Raw genomic sequence first — 19,823 nt, 5'->3', positions numbered from 1 at the left:
CTTGTCTCTCTCACACTTTTAAGAAATCAAGATTGTCATTCTAGTACATGTCTCTCTTTCTCCCATCTTCCTATTTATCTCTAACTTGGACTCTTAAATTCATCATAGTATTTTTCTTACGCATAATACCCCAAATGAATAATTAAATCAAACACCTAAATACTATTAAGAATGACTATTTGGTCTTTTTACACCCATGTAAATCCATATTACCGATATTGTCATTCAATTAAAGTGTTGGCTTAACATTTTGAATGGGAGTAATCGGTCATTTTTTTTTTATTTTTTGGTAAGCCTGTTTTAAATGAGATCAGTAACTCTTTGATGCTGGCGGGATTCGAGTCCCAGACCTCTGGTATATTTTATTTACATTTTTTTTTTCCATGGGTTACAAATGAAAGTTGTAAAAGTGATATGTGGTTATCATAATATTAAGGAAAAACTAAAAAGCCTACGTTGAAGTCTAATTTTTTATGAGTTGCGATGTTGTTAGCCATCTAATCTTGCTATATGATCGTCTCGCTTAAGGTATACTAGAACTATATAGTCAATACAAACTATAGTGTAATAGCTTTTTTACAAGCACACTCATTCAATCAAGCTATATTGTGATGCATTGATTGATTCTACGTTAAATGTCTCAAACATATTTGTTACGAATAAGTCTCAGTTAATTAGTCAATCCTAATTTTTTCTGTTTGGTTCAAAAACATAAATTTTGATTTAGTGCGTATTTCCATATAATTCTTATTTTTCTGTTTGGTTCAGGTACTCTAAACAAATGTAAGTATATCTATGAGATTTTTATTGGAGCACCACAAAACTATGAGGAGTCACATTAGCATCAAGGAGTGTCGGAGGCACCTGGATTTTTTGTGTAGCAGGAGAGCATGATTCTACCAGGTACCGTTGTAGGCACTTTAAAGTCTATTATATTTTTGTTAGTGCAGTAAATAAAAGTTGTTTGTCTTATTCATGTCTTTTTAAATGTAGATAAACCTGGTTTGAGTACTTTTGTTTATTTATGTCTTTCTATTTAGTGGGTTTTGATTTTATTTGAGGTTTTGGTATTGTTTGAGAGTTCTAATTATGCTTTTATATTTGAAACCCAAAAACCTGAAATTGGTTTTGAGGATGGAAATCAGAATCAGGAGCATGTGGAGAGTTATGTACGTGTCTAATCTATGTGTTGTTGATTGTGCTAATTCCATAAATTATGTCGTATCAAGAAACAACTTCCATATTACGAAATCGTCAGAATGGTGAGTTTTTCCATTTTCCAATAAAATTGCAATTTTTGAGTGCTTGGTCTGATTTTCTGATTTTAATGGGGTCTTAATGGGGTATGTTGTGAAAATATTGATTTAGAGTGAACATAAACTTTTGCCTTGATCTACCAATGAAACCATAAACCACTTGGATTTTGAGAACTGAAGATGATGTTAAAGGCATTGAGAGGAAAGCTATTTTTGCAAAATCAACTCACTTTGGGCGAAATTGGTTTTGAATGCTGTCAATGAAGCTATATGAAGTAATCAATGGGAATCTGTTCTTAAGGTATGTGGCCATTGGCTTTTAATTTTTGTTCGTATTTTGTTGATCCTTTATGAACAAATTGGAAGTGCCCAAGAATTACAATAAAGTGTCGCTCATTAATTGAGTTTCAAGACAAATTTCTTAAAGCTTATGAAAAAAAAACTTGAATGTTGAAGCTTCTTAAGGTAGACGCAATGATACATTCTAATTTGGCGTATAATGGAGGTACCAGATCTTTTCAATAAACTCCTACAATTTCTTACCATTATATCTTTGAGTTTTTTATTGGTACGGTGTAGTCCTACACTCCTACGATTGTTAGAAGGATATACAAATCAACATGTATTAACTAGAAATGCACCAAAAGAAAAGCATGTCTCATTACCCATCAATTTGGTTGAGAAAGAATTGCAAAAAATTAATATAATGATAGGGAGTTATTTATGTTAAAATGTTGTTACTGAATTTGCTATAGTTGCATTAAATTTTTGGGTGAGAATGAAGTAAATTCTCTCCGACTAATAGTTTTATTTTTCGTCCTTGAGGTCATTGAGTTTATGCCTTTCTTAAGGTTTAGGCATCTTACAAAATACACATCAAATTAATCACTATCATGGAGCGTATTGATCGCCACTATTGACATTTGTTAAGCTGATATTTATTGAACAGATTTGTCCCTCATGATTTTTGCAGGCGTAGACCGGGTGTTGTTTTGCATTATAAAATGGTTGTTGTCATACACCGTACCAATCACACTCATGGAACGTGCCCAGATATAAAAAAAGCATTTGTGTCCAAAAATTCAAATATCAGCTATATAGTTATTGCATTTTCTATGGTATTTCACGGACTTTAACAACAACCATTCATTCTCTCGAAACAATAATTTATAATGATTTATCAAAAGTTGAGCAAAAGGGAATGAAATGTTCAATTTTAATGAATGGGGTTGAAATCTTCTCTGGCCATGTACCTCCAATCTCACAAAGGCTTTCTTTACTCCAATCCTTAGCTTGGTTGTTGGATTCATTTTTTTGGTCATATAACGTAGAAAGGTACTCCAAAATTAGTTCATTTGACAAAAATACAGGTTTGCTGCACTTAGAAACATTGCTACTTGAATGACCAATAGTTGTTTAATATATTTCTATAACTTTTTTTTGTCGACGTATTAAATTTACTGGATGTCAGAAAGTAAATTTATAGAAATAGCTTCATTTAGATGTTTTTTTATGGGACTAGAAAACGGGGGAGGGGAGAATGGACATAGAGCATGTGCTATATGTTGGAGGTCACCTTCTGATCCAACTTTATATGTAAGGGGGAGGGGAGAATGGACATAGAGCATGTGCTATGTTGGAGGTTACCTTCTGATCCAACTTTTTTATGTATTGCAGGTAGTTATGGAACAGTGGACATTATACTTGAGGCATTAAACTCAAGACCACTACTTCTTTGCTTGACCTTGGGTTCCTGGGTGACTTCCCTCTTTGAAGGAGAGTGCATGATGATTTTATAATGTACACATTGCAAGTGTTGTACAATAAGCAAAACCTTTAAATTTATTCGGTGTTTGTAGTATCTTTCATATGTGATTACTATATTGTAAGGTATGCTTTTCTTACAATAATTTTTCTTCTCAAAACTGTTTATCAACTTGGGTTCTTACAATTATTTTCCGATAGTCATTATATTAATAGTGAAGGGACTTGATTTTCATCTACTAATCGATCAACTAATAATGACATTTTTTTTGTTATGCAGGTGCAACGATGCGTGCCCAATTTACTAGAAAATGTGTGTACATGGTTATCGTATAAAGCCTTGAACATCTATGCATGCTTTGGAAACGAACTCTTAACACCAAAGTACTTTTCTCTACCTCAAGTTGATTTGAGTAGGTACTCTTTTTATTTGCTTTATGTGTTTTTTTGTTGATAAAACTTATGCTTGCAGGAATGCTTAGAAGAACATATCTCAACGTTTTATCATTGATATCCCAAACATTGAGTGTTTGTCTTACGTGCTTCTTGCTAACATGCTGTCCCTGAAGAATAAAAATTAGGTTTGTGATAGTTCTTCTTTTTGATTATGGGATGTCTTATTGTCAGTATATATTTAATTTACTTGATTACTTCCACCTATATTTTGCATTCTTTTGCTATCAAATATTAAGTTGGTTCACATTTACAGATATCAAAGACCATGGCTCTCTTTTAAAAATGGAATTTGAGTCTACAGACAAATTAATTTTGTTTAATCTATATGTTAGCATTGCCAACAGAAGAAGTTTGGCCAAGAAAGGCATATCCTTGCCACTTTAAAATGGTTACTGTACTACTTAATGGTACATCCCATATCATTTTTTTCAGCCTATTCTAGTTAGCACCATTACACGATATTACGTATTACTAATCGTTAAATTACATTATGACATTTTGTCCCACAAGGGTTTGGCCTTCCAAAGTTCCAATACAATTCGTTTGACTTGAAATGTTTACTGTTGTTGTAGCCTCTGCGACAGTTCATATATTCCCTGTTAGAGGAGAGGATAGCCTCCTTAGTTTTCAAAGTACGTATTCCAATTCTTTGTACGATTACCAGTTCTTGCGCCATGTTATCCATCACGCCCTTTAAGTATTTGAGAGTGTTTTATACTGCCCTCTTTAATTATTTGAAGTTGAGGTCAGCATTGTCATAAAAAACCTTATTTATGTTTTTCCATGTGAGTACTATACCAGTCCAGTTATGGCAGCTGCTCTCCATATAGATCTTGACTTAATAGACTTTACTCTTGCGAAATAACAAGATGTAAGCAAAGTTCTTTTCTGTTGAATAGGTTGCCAATATGACCAACATTCCCGTACGTAGCTGCTACCGTAGAGCATGTTTATTTGAGACTACAATAAATACATTTGGTTTCTTGCCTCTGTGTTTGTTGAAGTTTAGGCATTGCTTATCTTATTTCAAAAGATACAAAACACAGAGTCATGTTCAGAGTAGTGTTTATAGACTATTGATTTTACTGTATCAAATTGAAAAAAAAAAGGACTTTTGATGGTGCAAAAAATCCCATCTAAAGTTTCCATCCAGTAGCTATTTTAAAATAACAATGTTTTGATGAAATGTCTCTTTTGCTTATGCCACAAAAGAGATAACCATGTTCTAATAATATCCATCTTTTTCTCAGGTTTCCAACCAAAAGCTTCATAGGTAAGAAGTTTATTAATATTTGCACATAAGTTGGTGTTTATAAACTATATTTTTGATTGATTAAGTTTTGTGTTGGCTGTTGGGGGATGGTGGAGTGGCCATACCCACATTTTCTTGGAAGAACGAACTCGAGGAGAAGATGATGCTGAACTGACATAAGAAGAAATTGAGTGATGGGTGACACTTCAGTGTTTTGATGCCCATTCCAAAAACAACGAGTAGATTGTATGTATGTAAGTCGGATATTAGTTGTTTAGTAAAATTGTTGAACACAGGAGAGCAATGGCAATGATTTCCACTGATATGTCAGGATCACTAAGTGCCCATTTATTTGCATCTTTTAGAATGAGCAACCATTCCTACAATTCTCACGGTTGAAGTTTGTCGACCAACCAGTATTTTAAAGTATAACAACTTTTTTGTTCAAACATTTAGACTCATTGCAGGCGCAGCGGGCATAATACTAAAAGGACAATGATAACTTATCGACAATTACTTTTGCATTTAATTTGATTAGCTTTTTTGAGAATTTTGAGCTTTAAATGAATAATTTGGATTGATTTTTTTTAGTGGTTAAAGGAACATCCAAGCTGCCAAATTTATGGGCATATTGTGACTACAGATCATCATGAAGAATTGATTAAGGTTGGGTAAGTCCATCATTGAAAAGAAGTGAGTCATTTAAGAAGTTTCCCTATGTTATCTTTTGTGCTCCACCATTGCGAATTGCAGACTATCCAAGTAATGTTAGGTACTGCTAAGAAGTGAGGAATCTATTCTGTCACCTTGTCTCAAGCAGCACAGTTTACACTTTTCGTTTCACATTAGTTTTTTGGCTTCGATAATTGCTTCATATAATTGCAATTCATAATTTTCTTTTGTAGGACTATGATAATGTATGATGGTGATCAACACTTAACTTACACAGTTATGTTGAGATTCTAAGACTATCGCTTAATGTATTTTCAAGTTGGTATGCCTAGGTGTCCAGGTATGCATCTCCTTTCATTTTTTACATTGTTAAATTAAAGGTTACATTAATTGAAGTGTTTAGATGTTATACTCCTAATAAAAATGTATGATTAAGTTGGGAGAAAGTGGTAAGATGTTAAGAACCATGTAGAATTATATGCAAGACATCATGATGGAAGGGGAAGTTTCTAACTCAAATACGATTTTGCCACCAAGGTACCTACTGAATGCGAATGGAACAAGGCCTAGCCCAGGAAAATACGAGCTTTGACTTAGATGGATATATCGAATAGGATATATATATGGATGCTTGCTTAGAAAGTTAGAAGTACGTGTTGTTGGTGATGTTATTTATTTATTTATTTTTTCTGATAGTGGGTCTCAAATAAAGTCAAAATATGTCTTGGTTCTATGGTGTAACGCTGCAGTCGATCACACATTCAAATTTAATTTGGAAGTGTAATCAGATTCCTGAGAGTCATTCGGGCTATTCTTGATAAGGCTAGCCATTTAGGCATATTATACGTATTATTACTTAGATTATTATATGCTTAAGTTGTAGTTTCTTATAATTTAGTGTATTAATCATTTTTTTTTTCCCGAATTTGTTCATTATGAAAGTTGTATAACGGAAAACCCACCTTAAATGAAAAAAGAGAATGTGATGCGGTGTTTAACCAATTGGTTTATGTATGTGGTTGCCATATTCTTATTTCTTTTTTCCTTAACCGTAAACTAGTTCACTAATTGTTTTTTCCCCTGTTGCAATTGAATGATGCATGTAACTAAAATTTTTGTGCATGCAACCATCGTTCCTCAGCCTTTTTCCCTCTTAATAGTAAACTGGATGTAGATGAATCATGAATGCAAATCTTTATATTTTTTTGTTTTATTAAATCCAACATTTATTTGAGAGATTTTTTTTTAGTTATGCAGATTGCGAAACTAAAGATCTTTAAAAGAAATTTCATTAACAGAGTGAGTCGAGAGGTTTTATCAAAGTTCTTTGGACAAATAAAAGGGTGAGTCCACCACAAGTTGAATCTTTGTGTTAAAACAAAAAATATGAAGTGCAGGTTTCCAAACGTTATGGAGTTGCAACATAAAACTCAACACCACCACTTCTGCGTTGCTAGACTTTGGATTCTTCAGTTACTATACGTTGGACAAATGCAGAGTCTCACTCTTATTTGTGCGCACTACATGCACTTAGTGTATTATGTAATCTTGAAGTGTTAGGGATGTGAACCCGAGGAGTGTGTCAATGACTGTAGATGAGAGAAGGTCACTGTTGATGGGATTATTTGACCCGCATGCATATAGTCTAATGTGTATTAAACTGGAATACTATGAAATTTTTTATTATATTATATATCCAGGCCATTTGCATATGAATATTGTAGTAGTTTATTGTTCATATATCCATATTATCACTTAAAATTATAGCGATAAAAAAAAGACGGTGAATGCCTACGACAAAAGAAATTATTTGTTTTAACCGATAAATAAATTATGTTGTTTCAAAATTTTCTCCCATACTAAGTGCTAAGAAGATGGTATAGTTAGAAGGCAATTACAAGTATCTTAGATAAGTTGCATGCTAACATTGAACAAACACATCCAAAGACTTTCAGAGGGCGTGCATATTAGCTAGTAGAATTAATACATTAACATGAAGAAAAAACTTGATGAATGAACGTGTTAAAAGGTCAAGTTGTTAACTGAATTAATACATTTCAAAATGATTTCAAAATGAATGTATTAACTGGATAAAAATAGTTATCCCTAAAAGAGAATTCGATTATATAATTCAAATTTCCGATTTACTTTCGAATTTTGCCGATTCCAAATTTTTTCTGATTTTCCGAACTTTCTGAATTCGAAAAAGAAATTATCATTCTAAAAATAATTGGATCGGATTTGGAAAAGATATTGTCATCCGAGAAAATTTGAATTTTTTTCCGAAAGCCCTTTATCTGATCCGAAGCGAAGTCACCTTCACTTGACACAACACCCACTTTTGTTTGAATTCTCTCTTTTGCCTATAGAGTAAAAATTTAATTTATTACAAGGATTAGAACTATTAGGGGTCTAAAAGTCATTTGGTAACTTCATTGTTATTACTGGGAACAAAAAGGGTGAAAGAAAGTTAGTACTGTCATAGTAAGCTTGCATGCTCCTAACCGGGTGTCCGAGTTAGTTTACGCGCAATTCGACTAATTCGGGGGTCCTGGTTGGAAATTCAACCGGGTAATGTCTTGCCAGTGGCCTTGAGGGGAATTGAACTAGTGACCATTGGGGAGCAAACCCAAGGCCGGACCAGTTGTGCATGCGATATTTAATAGTTTACGACTTTACAATAGAAAATATTGTATAGACAATTACACACCTTATTTGTAAAAAACTACCACCGGTTCACCCTAGAACAAATACTTGGCTCCACCTTGGTTGAGTATACGTAGTACCGCTACAAGGCCTATATATATTATTAACTCCAGTATAACCAAATATTATATCAAAGCTCGAGAAATGATGGAACCAATTTACCTTATTTTCTTGCAGCTACAATATATAACAAAGCTGGAAGAACCAGTGGTCGGTTACTCAGTTACACCATTAGCCCAATAAGAGCATTTCCAATGCAAGCAACAATTTTTCACTTCCATGTAAGACTTTCTCCTCATTGTTATCTTTCTGGTGAAAAGTTGTCAATGGTTGCCCAATACAGAGGTGACTATAAATTTCGGACGGAATGTTTTATTTCGTCTGAATGTAAAAATCGAAAAAACGCGCCGGACGGATTGAAATATCCCGTCCGAAGTTAAAAAAAAAAAAAAAAAAAAAAAAAAAAAAAAAAAAAAAAAAAAAAAAAAAAAAAAAAAAAAAAACGAAAACGAAAATGAAAAATTTCAAAAAACACACAAGACGGAATAAAAGATTCCATCCAAAGCTCACAACTCAATAACAATCTCGATAGCAAGTGTTGCCCTCGTTATCACGAGAGTTACAAGCTATTCTCATTGTCACCCTTGCATTGGGCAAAAGTTTTTAACTCCATAAGAATGACAAGTCCCTATATAGTTCCCCTCATACTGACTTGCATTGAGAATGCTCTAATGGATATAGTATTTTTGGCATGGCCAAAAGACAGACGTTGTATATTTGAGAAACACTAACTTTTTCCTATTAAGCCGTTCAATATTGGTTTTATAAGGCTGCACCTCCCTGGTCATCTTAAAAATTATATGGTGTTAATGTTGATTTCACAAAGATGACTTTAGTTTACACCAATATCTATCCCAATAACAATTGCTAGACAAACATCTTTCAAATTTCAAAATGCACATTTATTAAACTCATCAATACATCTTCAAATGTATTTAGCAGCTGGAATGTATAACTCATCAAATGAAACTTGTCATACAAAATGGGGTTGCCACGAGACAAATATTAACTATAACAAATCTCTCACACACTCAAGTAGGGGTGCAAACTGATATGTTCGGATGCGGATATGTCTGTATCCGAATTCGAATCCGAAAATTTATACCGATATCCGAATCCGATGGATATTAAAAAATTTATCCGAATCCGATTTCGGATATCCGAAACAGATATCGGATAATATCCGATCCGAAAATAAAAATTAATTAAAATTTTATTTGTTTTGAATAATTCATTTTACCACTATAAAAACTAGTATAAATATATATATATTTGTCATTTATTATTATTATTTTGTTATTATAGTTTTATATTATTAGTTTATGATTTTATATAATATTTTATACAATAAAAAATTAATTAATTAATTATATATAAAAACTATTAATTTTTTAAATCGGATCGGATATTATCGGATGCGGATATGTCGATATCGAATCATTATCCCAAACCATTCGGACATAAAAATATCGAATCGAATCGAATCCAAATTTTCGGATAATATCCGATTTACCGAATCAATTCAATCGGATTCGAATATTTGGATATCCACTTGCACCCCTACACTCAAGACGTGAAACTGTGAAAGGAATGAAGGATGTGATTTAGTCTAACGTATAGGGCCTGCCCAGGAAAAAGGTCTAGTGTTAGGAACTAAGCAGTTAAAATTGGTTTTCGAAACTAATCGGTCGAGAAGCGATATGCGATTAATCGGTTAATCGGTGATTTAATCGGTTATATCGGATGTATATATTTGATGTTTTCAAAATATATAATAGTATAATCATACCAAATATTTCTAAACAGTGATCCGAGATACAACAAAAAATATCAAATTCTCATAATCACATCTAACTAACTCAATTTTGGAGTACTACAAATATGTCAAACACAAAAATTACGTTAAATATTTAAAAGAATAAGGAGATTGAGAAGCGATAATATTTATTAGAAAGATAATACAATAATTTGTATATTTAACTTTCGTTAAGGATGAGAAAATAAGTAAACTCTTAGCTTTGTGTATTGATTGAGTTATATTATTATTAATACAGTTTAAGAATCCAATTCGTTAATTTTACGTATTTTTTTGGATGAGGAACCGATATTTTCAATAATTTTTTTTCTCGGTTTAGCGAGAAATCGGTCATCTCGGCCGATTAATCAGTCAATTCGGTGAGAAAAAGTTAAAAAATCGGTAAAAACTAATCGGTTTATAAGCGATACGCGATTAATCGGCCGAGATATCCGATATTAATAGCACATGTTAGGAAAAGCTTGTGGCTTCAGTCTTGCTCAGCGTTGCTCTCAAATCAAATCATCATTTGGCATTCCTCATTTATATGAACTAAATGAGTCGAGCTTCATGTTATTTGAGCTAAACGAGCCGAGCTTCATCAAGCTCATTTGTTACACGAGTTTTTATTTGAGCTCGAGCTCGACTCATATAGTAAACGAGTGAGCTCGAGCCGAGCTTAAACGAGCCAAGCCCAAGCCGAGCTCCAAGCCCTCGGCTCAAATTCCACCCTTATACACTTCTATCCCCAGTATCAATTTTGGATAAAAAAACTTTATAGCACATGCGAGTTCGGTTTATTCTAGTTTAAAACTATACGAGTTCGACGGTTCAATCAGCAGTTAGACAGATGGTCCAACAAAAAGTCTCGGTTTTCACCATGCCAATTCGAACCGAAAAGCTTACCATAGTTTATACTATGTCCTTTACAAGATGAGTTGAGAGCTAATATTTTATAGATATGGTCTACTAACAATAAATGAATAGTTACTCCACAAAAAAAATTAGCTCATTTGGAAACCTTTGACCTAGTTAAAAATTGTTGTCAATTTTGAATTTTTTGTAACAGTCTAGATTCTTCGATTTTGCAATCATCTTTTGATATTGTTAAACACCATCAAATGAATTGAAATTTTATGGAGTTAATCTTCATGGTTTGTTGGGCATATCCACAAAAAATTAGGTTATAGTTCCTCTTGTGGGTGAAATTGTGGGACATAGTATAAACCATGGTATAAAAATTATGGTATATTGATTCCTCCCCATTTATATTTCACAATATTTTGCATAACAAACATGAAGAGATGGAAATGAATAACAAACATGAAAGAGATGGAATTAGCACGTGTCAAAGAAGTCGATTGATTGAAATGATGTGAAAACTAACTTTTAGAAGAAAACGAGGAAACCTCCATTATTGATTATTGTAAGGGGAGAAAAAACCAAAAAACCTCTATTATTTTTAACACTAGTCTCTTTATACTTGTCTCCGCCACACGTTAACAATATCCTATTTTATTTTTCATTAATTTATAGACGTGAAACTATCCTTTTATCCCTATAAAAAGACAATAAAACAAAAAAATAGCATGAGCTGTAATATTCGTGTTTGGAAAGGGCAAAATTGGAAAAAAAATAATGAATTGATGAATTTACTGTTGAACCCCTCGTTTTCTTTAAAAAAGTTAGATTATTTTGGTTTAAAAACTGACCTTCACCCAACGTTAGGGGTATTTATGTCAATCGATTTGAAAACCAATGGTGCGGGCTGCAGGGTTCCCATTTATCCCCCTCTGGCCCTCTCCTCAGTCTTCATTATTTCCCCAGACACATTAAATCTAGTTATCCTCTCATTTCTTGATACTCAAGCCTCCTTTCTCTTTGTTCAACTCTCTCTCTCTACCCAGTAGTTCATATGAGTTCATTCTTAATCATGCCTGTAGCTCCTAAGAAAGATGAAATGATTGACTATAGTTTGTCCGAAAAGGACAAGAAAACACTTGAATACATTGAAGATGTTACGAGTAACCCCGATGACGTTCAAAAGAGGGTGCTCGCCGAAATCACTACTCGTAATGCACATGTTGAATACTTGCAACGGCATGGACTAAATGGTCGAACTGACCGCGAGACTTTTAAGAAAATCATGCCTGTTATTACTTACGAGGATTTGCAGCCCGATATTAGTCGGATTGCTGATGGAGATACGTCGCCAATTCTTTCTGGACTCCCTATTTCTGAATTATTGACAAGGTACATGTGTCTGCTGAATTATTCCTTTTTCTTCAAGTGTTAGGTGAATAGCTTATTAATATTCTTTTAGTCAAATAATTCTTTGGATAGATACAGTATAATATCTGGTCTAACATCTTTTAGGCAAATGCCTAGCTTCATTAAGTTAATTAATGAGTTATTGTTTGATTTTGCAGCTCTGGTACTTCTGCTGGAGAGAGGAAATTAATGCCAACCACTGAAGAAGAGCATGGGCGGCGATCATTGTTTTACAGTCTTATAATGCCTGTGATGAACCAATATGTTCCTGGTTTAGAAAAAGGCAAAGGAATGTACTTCTTGTTCATAAAATCTGAAGCAAAAACTCCAGGAGGTCTAGTTGCTCAACCGGTTTTAACAAGTTACTACAAAAGTTCACACTTCACGAACAGACCTTATGATACCTATAATAACTACACTAGCCCAAATGAGACCATTCTTTGTCAAGATTCCTACCAAAGCATGTACTCCCAAATGCTGTGTGGCCTCTATCAATACAAGGAAGTTCTTCGTGTTGGATCCATCTTTGCTTCAGGTTTCATTAGAGCAATTCGGTTCCTTGAAAATCACTGGACTCTCCTTTGCAACGACCTCCGAAATGGGACTATTAACCCTCTAATTACGGATCCATCAGTTAGAGAGGCTGTCCTGAAAATAATCAAGCCTAATCCAAAGCTTGCCGATTTCATTGAGGCAGAATGTAGTAGGAATTCACGGCAAGGGATCATAACAAGGTTATGGCCCAACACTAAGTACATCGATGCCATTGTCACTGGAACCATGTCTCAGTACATTCCTACTCTTGAGTATTACAGCAATGGGCTTCCACTAGTGAGCACTCTTTACGCGTCTTCGGAGTGCTACTTTGGTCTGAATCTTAAGCCTTTATGTATGCCTAGTGAAGTCTCATACACCCTCATTCCCACCATGGCCTACTTTGAGTTCATGCCAATTCATAGGAACAATGGTTTCACCAATTCAATCTCTGTACCCAAATCCTTGAATGAGAAGGAGCAGCAAGAACTGATAGATCTTGCCGATGTTAAGCTCGGTCAAGAGTATGAGCTCATTGTCACCACCTATGCTGGTAAGAATAAAGACTTGGTCTATGATACACAACGTCGCAATTTATGAAATCGCTCACCTTCAAAGAATAAACGTTCACTTATATGTAATTTTTATAACTAACTATGTATTTATTTTCATTTGAATTGGCAGGACTTTATCGCTATAGAGTGGGCGACGTGCTACGAGTTAGTGGATTCAAGAATAAGGCACCACAATTTAAATTTGTGTGTCGAAAGAACGTCGTTTTGAGTATTGATTCTGATAAGACTGATGAGGTTGAGCTTCAAAATGCAGTGACGAATGCTGTCAATAATCTTGTCCCCTGTGAGGCCACCGTGGTTGAATACACAAGTTACGCAGATTTATCAACCATCCCTGGCCACTACGTTCTATATTGGGAGCTTCGACTCGATGGTGTCACCCCAATTCCTCCCTCGGTTTTTGAAGATTGTTGTCTCACAATTGAGGAGTCTCTCAACAGTGTTTATCGCCAAGGCCGAGTTTCCGATAAGTCCATTGGCCCCCTAGAGATAAAGATCGTCGAGTCAGGAAGCTTCGATAAGCTCATGGACTATGCAATAAGTCGTGGGGCATCGATGAATCAGTACAAGACACCAAGATGTGTGAAATTTGAGCCAATTGTTGAACTTCTGAACTCCAAAGTTGTTTCAAGTTACTTCAGTCCCAAGTGCCCAAATTGGATCCCTGGTCACAAGCAATGGCACAACTAAATTGGATGAGAGAGAGGCAGAATATGAGAAGGCTAGCTATGGATTGCAAGATACTTCTGTTGGTAATTTTAATGGAATTTGAATAAAGTACTCAAGTAGAACCAATTTGTAGACCAGCTTGGATTAGTTAAATCCTTTCTAAATAACCATTTTGTTTTCCCCCTTTTCTTTCCGTTTTGTAACCGTTTTAAATATGTATAGACTTGGTGTACAATTTCACTTCCTTATTTTTTTCTCTTCATATATCGTTATAGTTTCATTGAAATCAGCAGCATTTGTTTGAAATTGTTTTCTTTGTTCCAGCCAGATTTCCAGCTCATGAATTATCATATGGACTAAATGCATAAACGGCACCAAAGCAAACCCACTCTAACAGTCCTTCAGACACTACGGAGAGCTGCTAATCCTGCTATAGTACCGCCATGTAAGATTTTTAATATTTTTGGCTGCCCAACTAAATTTGAGAAGTAAAAAATTCAAAATTAGTTCTAATGGAGACATTGAAGATGGAGGTGCTAAAGGGATACAGACGGCATAGTTGGCGGTGCTAAAGGCGTTGAAGGTGGAGTTTCTGCCGTCTGTCCATTAGTTGCAAATTTAAGTTGAATTTTTATTGGACAGACGACACAAATTTTATCGTTCGTTGAAATTTAACACACGGACGGTAGAAATTATGAAGACCCTTATAGCAGTCCCATTAGAATAATTATTTGGTTTTTTGGGGTGCTATATCACCGTTAGCACTCCATTGGACTTGCTCTAATGGAAAATCCACGCCACACATTATTAAAGGGAAAATAGGTCTTTAGATGTGTTTAGGCAGCTGGAATATATAACTCATCAAATGAAATTTGTAATACAAAATAGGCTTGCCACAAGAAATATATTTAATCGTAATTCTCACACATCTTCTAAATGTTCATCTTGTATATAAACTTTCATAATTGTATTTCATAAAAAGTAAAGAAATAACCATCTTGACGTTCATTCTTTCAAGACGTGGAAGGAATGAAGGATGTGATTTAGTCAACTCTTGTTGACTCATTCAGCAGAGTTTGGGCAGTTGATGACCAAGAGTCCAAGATGAACTGGGTAGTTGGGCCTAGATAGTAATTTATTGGGCCAGTCTAGAAAAAAGAAAAAAAACAAAATTGGTATTAGAAAAAGGGAGATGATATTGGCACCACACTTATTACGCATTACACCCACTTTTATATGACTAAATCCGTCTGGCTAAAGATTTGCACCCACTTGATTAAGAAACCCAACCTTTTTGTTTTTTGAAACCTCATTATTTTCTCTCTTCTCTATCATAAACAAAACCAATCTTTTCTTCCATTTATAATGAATGAGTCTACCATAGTTTATAATATATACCCATAATACATTTCAAAAATAAAACAATATATACACAAACTATAACCTTGGTAAAATGTAAACTCCCTAAAACCAACAACAAAATTAAAAAACTCAAGAACCCCATCTCTAGTACATCTCTAGAGTTACAACAGTTTTGGTTCAAAAGGAATTGGAACTGGATGCTACAAGAGCCAATAGAGCCTCTCTTCTCAGGCAGAAAAGCAGAACGCATTTTGAGGTGGATGGAGATAAGAACTCTGAGTACTTTCACAATATGTGTAAGTGAGTACTTTCACAATATGTGTAAGATTAGACAGGGTGCAGCATTGATCACTGAAATTATGGAGGAAGAAGGGACTCTGTGAACAAGATCAAAAGAGATTAAATAAGAAACATGTAGTTGGGTTTTGATGAGACCAAATTTGCAGCATATCAAGTTCTACCTGACCCTGGTCTGCTTAGTATTGTTCCTAAGCTTCTGGATGTTGAAGACAACTAGAAGTTTACTAAAATTCTAGAATTTGAAGAAATTCAAATGGTTGTCTTTAGTATGAAGGCTGATAGTTCTCCGGGACCTGATGGCTTTCAAGGGCACTTTTATCACAAGTGCTGGGGAATTATTAAACAAGATGTTTGTGCTGCTGTTCAATCCTTTTTCATTCAAGGAAGCTTACCTATAGGTCTCAATACCAACTTCATTGCATTGGTTCCTAAGGATAAGGATGCTACAAAGCTCAGCCAGTATAGGCCTATCTGCATGGGAAACTTTCTTATGAAGATCATTACAAAGTTGATGCAGCTGAGGTTGAATGTTCTAGCATAAAAAATCATTACTAAAAACAAACTGGTTTTGTACCAGATAGATGCCCCCAATCTAGTATATGCTTGGCTTCAGAACTCATGAATGAAATGAATGGTAAAAGGTTTGGGGGCTCTGTTGCTTTGAAGTTGGACATAACTCAGGCCTATGACACCATGAATTGGGACTTCCTCTTCTAGGTAATGACTAGGCTAGGTTTTTCTGAAATATGGATAAAATGGGTTAGTACTATAATCAAATCTGCTTATATTTCTATTTTTCTGAATGGTGGTCCAGTGGGTTTCTTTAACATGAAAAGGGGGCTTAAGCAGGGGTACCCCTTATCACCCCTTATCACCTCTGCTCTTTGCCATTGCTGAGGATACACTTTGCAGAGCTTTACATTACTTGAGGCTTTGGAACCACCTGAAGCTAGCCTTTAGTAAATTTGAAAAAGTTTTATGCTCCTAGTCACTTACTTTTTGCAAATGATATCATTATATTTGCAAATTATGACATTAGAGGTATCAGAAAACTTAATTATATCTTGGAGAGATATCAAAAAGCTTCTGGGCAGTTTGTCAATAAAGCAAAAAGTAAGGTTTTCTTTGGAAACTTCACTTGCGCAAGGAAAGAAGTAGTGCTGAAGGAATTGGGGATGGTGGAGGGGTCTCTACCTGAAAAGTATTTAGGCATTCCTTTACATAAAGGAAGGGTTTTTAGAGCTTCTATACTTCCAGTACTTGATAGAATCAAGAAAAAACTTACCAGTTGGAAAGGAAGGATGCTTTCCTTTCAAGGGAGAAGTATATTGATCAAGTCAATGTTATGCAGCTTACTGGTTTATAATATGGCCATATACAAATGGCCATCAAATGTGATCAAGGAAACTGAAACTCTGATGAGAAACTTATTGTGGTCAGGTGATCCTACTTTGAGAAAGGGTATAACTGTTTCTTGGGCAAGGGTGTGCAAACCGGTAGAAGGAGGAATTGGAATTAGAAGATTAATTAAAAGACATGAACTTGGCAATGCTAATGAAGCTAGGTTGGGGCATACTGACTGGGAATAATGACTTTGAAAGATTCATGAGAGCAAAATACTTCAATATGGATGGGGAGATCATAATGTATCATAAACCGAGCTCCATTTGGAATGGCATCAGGAAAGCTATTGAGGACGTGGATTCAAGAACTCAGTGGATTGTTGGTTTTGGAGAGAAAGTAGACATATGGAGAAGCAATTGGCTGGGAAGCAAATCATTGAAACAATTGCTCAACATAAGTACACAAGATTTGAAGGGATGCCGGGCTAAAGTGTGTGACCTTCTTGTGAATGATACTTGGCATATCCCGGACCTTATTCAACAACTTATTGATAGTCTGAATATTGGAATTAACTCGGTACAAAAATACAGCTCTCAGTTTGAGGATTACCTTATATGGTCTCCAGATCTTAAGGGGGAGTTTTCTACTAAGTCGGCACATGAGGAGATCAGATTGAAGAAGCATGTTGTTGGGTGGAGTAAATTCATTTGGAATAGCCACATACACCCGACCAGTAGCTCTAGCTTGGAAAATTATACAAAAAGGGATTGCCACCGATGACGAGTACGAATTTGAGATTCACCTGGTGTCTTGTTGTAGGATGTGTAACAAAATGCAGAGACTAAGCAACATCACATATGGGAATGCTCTTTTCGGCGCAAGCAATGGATTCCGCAGACTTTTAATATCATCGAGTCTATCTTAACTCTCACCGATGCTTTGAAGGTTAATAACAGTTGGAGTGCACGAGTACAACATCTATGGAACTCATGCATTGTAAAATTTTGGAATGGTTGCTATTTGGAAACAGAGGAACCGAAAGTACATTTCGGCGACAAGAAGGCTTAATGTTTGGGAATGTAAACTCTATGTCAAAACTCAAGTGAGGATCCTTTGGTAATCTTCGAAGGGACACAATTACAACTTACCTCAAGAAAGCAGATTCAAGTTTTGGAATGTGAATCCTAGACCCAAAATGCACCTAAGATCAAAGAATGTTTTGGATTCCTCCGAACCCTAATATTATCGGACTTAATAATCGATGGTGCTTCCCTAGGCAATCCAGTCCATATGGTATTGGTGTGAGTTATAGGGGACCTATGGGGAGTTTAAGATGACCTTGGTTAAGAATATCGGCACTAGAACCAATTATCGAAATTTGAATGTATGGCGATCCTTGAAGGCATCGAGCGAAAGGGAAGGGGGATGGGTAAACTTGTGGGTTGAAACTGTCACCGGGCTGGCGGCAAAGAACAACGCTCGTAGTGGCGATCTCCCTTGGCGCCTACAAGCAAGATGGCGCGTAACTGTTTGAATAAGATGCATGATTGGAAGATAACCTCTATTTGGAGAGAGTGCAATATCATTGCAGATGTGCTGTCCAAAAAAGGAGCTGCTCTGCCAATCAATGAAGCAATCATTACTGATGGAAAACCTTCTTGGTTACACAGATATGAAGTAACTTTTCAGAAGTTTTTTAGGTTTGTGTGATTGTCGCTACACCATGTTTATGAATGGTAGTAGTTAGGATTATCTAGCTTGAATTTTAGTGGGGGTGCAGGCTGTTGCTCCTACTAATCTTTTTGTATTGTTCTTTTTTCTCTTTTTTAATCAAATTTTAATCTTATTGAGCAAAAAAAAAAGTACATGCTATTCTACATGAGCTTCATTTAATTAGTTATCCAGCTTGACCAATGCTGCTAAGTAGATAAAAGAATGATAGTTCAATTACAATATCCTAATTGTCAACAGAAAAAACAAAAAATAATATATTTTTCTATTTTTTTTTAATTTTTTTTTTGAACTTTTTATGTACAGAGAGAAAACGAAAAATCTAATTGTTAGAGCGGGTGCCATCACTAAGCGGGTGACTTTAACAAACAAAGACTTTTTCAGTCCAACAAAAAAAAAATAGCATTAAGAGGGTGCCAGTTAACATTTTAATGTTGCTGCTTTTTTTTTGTTCGATAATCAAAAAGCTTGTGGCTTCAGTCTTGCTGAGCTTTACTGTCAAATCAAATCATGGTCTGCCATTTGCCAGGCACTGTACGGCTACTTACGTTAAGAAAGCTATCCATAGTGTGTATTTATGACATAGGTACTTAGGTTAAGAAAGCTAGTTTTGATCAAGACACTTGGTTCTTTCGTGATTTGGAACTTGGAAGGGCTATACGAACTACCGAATATACATACTAACATGTTTAAGAGCTAGTCACATCACAGTAATACATTTTGGGATTTAAAATTTGGCTGGTGTCGAACGGCTAATATTTAATCTGAATTCAATATTGATGGAGCATAATTAAGCATAACCGCGCATTGTCTTTTTCATTGTCTCGTTCAGTGATATTTTTCTTACAAACCTTCTCTAAGTTGTAACAAGTAAAGGCATCTCTAATGGAGAGTATAAAAATCCACCTCCACATAAATGCCATTAGAATTATATATTATCTAAATCCCAAATATATAAAGTGTATATTTACTATTTGTAACTATTCCAATGGTAGGTAGAGGCAAATGTGTAAAAATAGATAACAACGGACTTAAACTGTCACAGCCCATTCAAAATAATGAAAAATGACGGGTTT

At 35.0% G+C, this 19,823-nt stretch overlaps 2 protein-coding genes and 1 long non-coding RNA gene across 24 annotated transcripts; all 3 read left to right on the top strand.

The window, feature by feature from the left end:
- Nucleotides 1-719: 719 nt before the first annotated feature.
- Nucleotides 720-7,112, top strand: LOC147506382 (uncharacterized). Of its 22 annotated transcripts, none has more exons than XR_015193722.1 (7): nucleotides 720-903; nucleotides 1,146-1,262; nucleotides 1,437-1,557; nucleotides 2,934-3,404; nucleotides 3,493-3,601; nucleotides 4,049-5,740; nucleotides 6,658-7,112. It is a non-coding gene; the product is annotated as an uncharacterized LOC147506382 (long non-coding RNA). The 22 variants fall into 22 exon arrangements; XR_015193715.1 differs by having other exon boundaries at nucleotides 722-903; nucleotides 1,369-1,557; XR_015193727.1 differs by lacking the exon at nucleotides 720-903 and having other exon boundaries at nucleotides 915-1,557; nucleotides 4,049-4,108; nucleotides 4,727-4,749; nucleotides 4,845-5,740.
- Nucleotides 7,113-11,724: 4,612 nt separating this feature from the next.
- On the top strand, nucleotides 11,725-14,272 carry LOC147506381 (indole-3-acetic acid-amido synthetase GH3.5-like). The gene is made up of 3 exons (XM_086558553.1): nucleotides 11,725-12,214; nucleotides 12,391-13,319; nucleotides 13,451-14,272. The coding sequence occupies exons 1-3, from the start codon at nucleotides 11,877-11,879 to the stop codon at nucleotides 14,029-14,031; spliced, it is 1,848 nt and encodes a 615-aa protein (XP_086414679.1). The 5' UTR covers nucleotides 11,725-11,876; the 3' UTR covers nucleotides 14,032-14,272.
- Nucleotides 14,273-17,208: 2,936 nt separating this feature from the next.
- On the top strand, nucleotides 17,209-17,796 carry LOC147506380 (uncharacterized). Its single transcript, XM_086605757.1, has one exon. It carries the CDS (start codon nucleotides 17,209-17,211, stop codon nucleotides 17,794-17,796), a length of 588 nt encoding a protein of 195 aa, XP_086461883.1.
- The last annotated feature ends 2,027 nt before the right edge of the window (nucleotides 17,797-19,823 follow it).

This window comes from Coptis chinensis, chromosome 4 (assembly GCF_015680905.1).
Source record: "Coptis chinensis isolate HL-2020 chromosome 4, ASM1568090v1, whole genome shotgun sequence".
NCBI lineage: Eukaryota > Viridiplantae > Streptophyta > Magnoliopsida > Ranunculales > Ranunculaceae > Coptis > Coptis chinensis.
Note: the sequence above shows the minus strand (reverse complement) of the source record. Positions and strands in the feature narration are given on the sequence as shown.